At 38.5% G+C, this 6,000-nt stretch overlaps 1 protein-coding gene across 8 annotated transcripts in view; it reads right to left on the reverse strand.

Annotated features, from left to right (window-relative positions):
• The window catches only part of LOC134531653 (peroxidasin), a 443,688-nt gene extending 437,982 nt beyond the window's left edge, over nucleotides 1-5,706 (reverse strand). For 5 of the 8 annotated variants that reach the window (XR_010075058.1, XM_063367460.1, XM_063367469.1 and 2 more), the window contains exon 1: nucleotides 5,461-5,693. Coding sequence is in view for 7 of the 8 variants with exons in the window: in XM_063367460.1 (XP_063223530.1) it covers nucleotides 5,461-5,612 (152 nt within the window). In the remaining variant the exon portion in view is untranslated. Of the gene's footprint in view, nucleotides 1-5,460 lie in introns of all 8 variants that reach the window. The other 3 variants (XM_063367432.1, XM_063367423.1, XM_063367477.1) reach the window with 1 other exon arrangement.
• Between the last annotated feature and the right edge of the window lie 294 nt (nucleotides 5,707-6,000).

Below are 6,000 nucleotides of genomic sequence, written 5' to 3' on the forward strand. Positions count from 1 at the left end.
CATGTTTGCAACGGGAACTCCTACTTAGGTGTAATTAAGTTGATTTTTCTGAAAGTTTAACGTATTAATTTTAAGTATTATAAACATAAGTAGTTTATTTACTTTAAGAGAAGTTTGAAGTGGAATTTGTTTAACTTATTTTTTCTTACATGATATAACCTGGTCATTTTAGTTTAATGATTAATATTAATTTAATCTCTGTAGTAGAATAACGTTTATTTAGGGAATTTAAGTGTAATTGGATTGATTTTTGTTTTTAAAGTTTAAATGATTGTGTTATAGATATAATTTGTTTGTTTGTTTTAAGCGATTTAAGTTGAATTTTGTTTAAGTTTACTTCTTACTTTTTTTGACTGATTATTTTATAAACATTCAATTATTTTGTCAGTAAAAATTTAAATAAAAAGCTTCTTTTTGTATAATGCTCTGACTTTTCATATCCTGTCCATCCCTAAATTCCTGGATTAGAAAAAAGAACCGGGTTCGAATACTCTAATTGCGACTAACGAATGCACTGCTATTATGTACATTATGATCATTAATTTATCACAGAGTAAAACAGGACTCACAATTGGATGGTGTTATGCACAAATGAGTTAACCAACAAAAGGAAAAAAAAATTTATTGAAATAATTGTGTAGGTAAAATGACACTTTTAATTTAGCCAAATGTTTTTAACCGACATTCCTTGCTACTATTCCATCTTGCGACCAAACATTCAACGCACTGCCACAATACCGGTTGTGTGTTCAACTTTGAGCTCAATTTACTCAGTTGAAAATGTTTGTGGGTTGAACCATTTTTACATAACACCATCCAATTATCCTTCGCGTCCGTCCGCCAAACACGTGACCTCCAGCGAATCAGAAGGCCCGGAAAAATTCCAGCCGCCCGTTCGTCTAAAGCTTCCCAAGTTTTTTAAAACTTTCGACAGACAAGCGTAAGTAAATTTTTGTAACCTCCCAAAATTGTTCGCAAACATTGCCGGCAACTTTTATTATTTTAAAAATTTCGTTAATTTAAGCTGCTTCTAAATTATGGTTAAATTTGGGTTGTAAACACATTTCAAAGTTTTGTATTCAGTACGAAAATTGACTGAGTCACATTAAGTGCGATAAATTACGTATGGTACTTATTTCCCGTAATCTTCCACAAATGGTAACAAACGTTCAAAAAAAAGTTACAGCGAAGTGAATAAAAGTAATTTGAATGACGGAAAAATTAGCTGTTTTTTATCTTGAGTATAGTTACTTTTTTTATTCGTCTAGTGATATTTTAAACTACTTATTTTCCATTATTGTTTGACTGTAAAAAAAAACAGTTTTCAGAGTCTCGTGAATTATTTCAGACAAAAGTTGTAGATAATATTTAAAGGTTTTACAATAAATAAAAAAAATTTGATAGTGACATGATACGGAAATTTTGAATTTTTAAAAATTCTACACTTATTTTTTATAACCCCTTATAGTCTAGCAATGGCTCCATTTTATCAAAAATTGTTTCACACAAAAATTTCAGATAAAAATGATAAGATTTACAAACAATTTGAACGGTTTCGGTTGTGTCCTTACTAAGGGTGTTATAATTTTTTTTACTTCCAACCCTTGTTTTAACCACCCCGTTTCAATATGGATGGCCGTATGGAAAATTATTTCAGCAGAAAGTTTTAGATAATATGTAGGTACACGCTTTACAAACATTTCGAACTGATTTAACAGTGTGCATATTAAGGGAGTTATACATGTTTTTTATCTTCAACCCCTGTTATTTTCCACCCCTTGCAGTAGCCTAAAAATAATTTCGGGCAAAATATGTAAATAATATTTTTAGGTTTTACAATAAAAAGGAATGGATTTAATAGTGTAAAAGAAACGGATTTTATTATTTTTTTAAAATTTCCACCCATATTTTTAAACCCTTGCGGCAATGGTTTTCTTATCTAAAATTGTTTGAGACAAAAGTTTTAGATTAAAATTATAATATTTACCAACGATTTTGAAGAATTTGATAGTGTACCTACTAAGGGAGTATTTTTTTAATCTTACCTCTCTTTTTCAACCCCTTGCAACAATGGTTCCTTTAATCAAAAATTGTTTCAGACAAAGGTTTTAGATTATAATTATAAGATCAATACAAAATTTGTACGAATTCAATGTTGTGCCTTTGAAGGGAGTTATAATTTTTTTTTGTGCTCTAACCCTTGTTTTTTTCCATCCCTTGCAGTTATGGTTGGTCATATCAAAAAATTATTCAGACAAAAGAATTTGGTATTACTCCTACGAGTTATAATACTTTCAAATGGAAGTAATGTTTTCCATATTATGGGAGTTAAAGCGATTTTTCTGGTTTTCTAAACACCTTCACAATTTCTACCCCTTTGTTCGGATATTGCCCATTAACCAACTCGAACGAGATTTTCCACTACTGGATACTTTGTATCAGTTTGGAAGTGATTTGTGAAAAATGGCGAAAGTTATCGTGTCCACAAAAAATGTTATTTGTACACACACACACACACACACACACACAGATATATATATATATATATATATATATATATATATATACATACTTTGAGTTGACGATGGTTTTGGGGTCTATGGACCATTAAACAAAAACTACATAAAATTTTTCCGAAAGTCGCAACATGGTAACGGCTACAATAGGTAGTATTTCTTTGGAATATGTATATCTAGAAAGTGTCCAGTTCGTTTTTGGTCACGAATAAAAACAAAACTTTGAGGAACTATAACATGCCTTACAACGCAGCATTGAAGCAAAAGGGGATAATAGCAATATTCTGATTAACGCCTAAATATTTATTTCACCGTTTGTTTACCTGTTTTTAGATATTTTTCTTTCTGTTGACTCATGTTTGCCACGATAACGGGGATAGGATGTGATGAAAACATGTTTACTTTATTTGCGTTTCTCGCAATGACATGCTAGATCTGCCTCATTGGATCTTATGCGTGGTATAGGAATGAAGCATTTTCTAAACAAATAGTTGAGGAGTGAAAAGAGAAGCGTGGCTTTAGAGAGTGATTTGGGGGGGGGGGGGGGTTTAGGAGCCGTAGCTCCTGCCGAGCCCGAGTTTTATTTTATTTTTGATGGTATACTTTTTCACTTAAATACTTAAATTTTCTTTCATCAAAAGTTTTGTGGGGGAAAAAAAATCGAAGTGCTGTATTTGAGACTGGACCACATATTTGTAAATATTGCAAGTACGTCACGCTTATTTGGTGTAGAAATGTTTTACAAAGGCATCCTTCCTTTGTAGGCCGGCCCCTACCGAGCAGTGTGTCTGGAGCTGCTCGTGGAAATGTGCCGGCAACGTCCGTCACGTCTCGCCAGGGATCCTTGGAGGGAGAGTGCTCCGTACCAGACCGGCGCGGAATTGTTCGCACTTGGAGTGGTTCCCATTCCACCCAACAACTGTGCGATCTGCTTGAAAATACGCGACGACTGTGTTTTTGCCGTCAAAGAATTTCTGAAGAAACATTTTAAAAAAAAAAATTCTCACTCATTATTTTCTGTAGGTAGCCTACTGTTTAGGTTCTTTTCCTCGAAAATATTATATTAAGTCCCTTTTTTTTTTAACAAAAAACATTTTGACCACTACTGGAACAAGTTCCAAAACCAGGTCAGTAATTTTACTTCTCACTCAAGTAACTATTTATGAATTACAACATTAACCTATCCAACATCTTCGTGGAATTTGAAGTATTGCAAATGAATCCTGGATGTGCCTATACAACAATTATGCGACGAGTCCATTAAGTAGCTGCAATGAAATTAAGTGTACAATTTTTTTTGCAAGGTTTTGTGAAAAATGGCTATGATTCATTTTATTTTTGATATTTTTCCTGGCTGCATAGCTGCACCCATCTGTGCACTTTATTTAAAGCGATCTTTTGGCTGCTCGGGTGAGCAATACGTATAGCCACGATTCGCTACACTCAAACGCTCTGCCGCCCTAGATAGTGTGCTCACTTACGATACACAGATCAAAGGCTTTTCCATCCTTCAGAAATAGGCTGTACACGTTTAGGTCAACTCTAGTTTATTACTGGCCTAGGGTCACCCAGGCTGCGTCAAGATAAAATATTAGTCAAAACATTGAAACTAAGGTTTTTTGAATGATGCATGCAATGGGGGGAATTATGATCTAATACAATTTCTCGGACATACTATACGCCATCGCAGTTTTTGCACTGTTCGTCACGGAAAAAAAAATTCAAGAAAGCACGGGAAACATACCGTGTTGGTCGGTGTTGTCGTTGTGTTTGTCCGCATTACCTGTTTATCTTCATCGCTGTGTTCGCATATTCGCTGCGTTTTCCAAGTTTTGCTGTCTGTCTACATTCACTGTTATTGTTTAAACTGTCTCGGTTGTTGTCATTCCGTCCGTGCTGTGCGCATAATAACCTGTTCACGTACATTATCTGTCTGACGTAGCGGATTTAAGCTTGTTTTCTGTGGGGTTCATGTTTTCATTTTTATTCCTTATTTTGCTTTCTTGAATTTTTGAAGTGAAAACTTCTATAGACGCGTTGAGTGATATTTGGCAGGGGCAAACCTTATGGGTTCGCGTCACCGACATGCTAGTGACGTGTTGCGCCAGACTGGCGAATCGCAGCGGCCTGTGTACATGTATACGCATACATACACTAATACATTGTATATACTCGACTGTATCATGTGCGTGTTGGACTCTTTTTTGGATGGGTTAAAATATTGTGAGTTCGCGTCACCGACATGGCTGTAATAGCAGTAAGCGAAGTTAATTTGACCACGTGAATACATGACCCAGGTCTGACATCGGTAAGTCATAGCTAGGTAGTGAATTTTTACATAATTTTTACATACCACTGACATCTGTTGTGACTAAAAAAATGATGTGAGGATAGATGATATCATGCTGACATCGAACTAATATAATACCAAAATCATTTTCTTACGTAGGTACATTTGACGTAGAAAAGATGTCATTTTAGCTAGGGACCGGAAAAATTCGCGGGTTCAATGACATGTAGGATGAACTCCATAGTTCTACAGTACACTCGGTCAAATGTGACCCACTCGTTGGTTGCTGTCTTGTGAGACGTCCCAACGTAGCAGCCTGAGATCCGATAAAGCCTTAGGTCGGGTGTTTCTCATTTGGCCGAGAGTCATCCAGGTGAGAGTTGTGAGCCAATAGCAGAGGCAGCACTGAGGTATAACTACATTTAAAAACAGGGTTTTTAAGTTTTCACTTCTGTTGACAGTCCCCATGACTGGCTATTCTCTCTCTCCCCCCCCCCCCCCCCCCCCCCCTCCGTGACACGCAGTGCAAAGCTGCAATGGCGTTGTGTTTAAGAGAATGTGTGAAGTCGCCGAGACGAGGCAAAAGCGCGAATGTCCCGACAGCAGGGAGCGGCGAGCACACAGACAGAGAGGCACAGACAGGCGGGTACTCACAGGATGGTTGTCTGCGCCGGCACCTGGGGCACTCGCTCCAGCTGCAGGAACATGCAGCGCACCGTGGTCCTGAAGCACAGGCACTTGGCGGGACACTGCGCACGCGCCGAGCCCGCCACGGCCGCCAGCAGCACCGCCAGCACCAGCCACATCTTCACTCTTCACTCTTCTTCACCCGCCGCGCGCGCGCACACCCGCGCAGAGACACACCACGACCTGCTCCGCCCGCCCGCCAAGACGCGACTGGGAGGCTGCGGGCGCAGGGCCCGCCGGCCTCCCCTCCACCGCCACGACCCCTCCCCCACACCGACAGCCCGGTCACCTCCCCTCCGCCGCCAGCCCGGTCACCTCCCCTCCGCCGCCGCGCGCCGGCAGCGTCGTCCGGGGTGCTGTCATAACTTAGAAACACACAACTTAGAAAACACATAACTTAGAAACACACAAGATAGAATCTTCTAAGTTATGCCTGTTCTACGTTGTGTGTTTCGACGTTATGACGTTTCTAAGTTGTGTGGTTCTGCGTTGCGTGTTTCTAAGTTA

This window comes from Bacillus rossius, chromosome 1 (assembly GCF_032445375.1).
Source record: "Bacillus rossius redtenbacheri isolate Brsri chromosome 1, Brsri_v3, whole genome shotgun sequence".
Lineage (NCBI taxonomy): Eukaryota > Metazoa > Arthropoda > Insecta > Phasmatodea > Bacillidae > Bacillus > Bacillus rossius.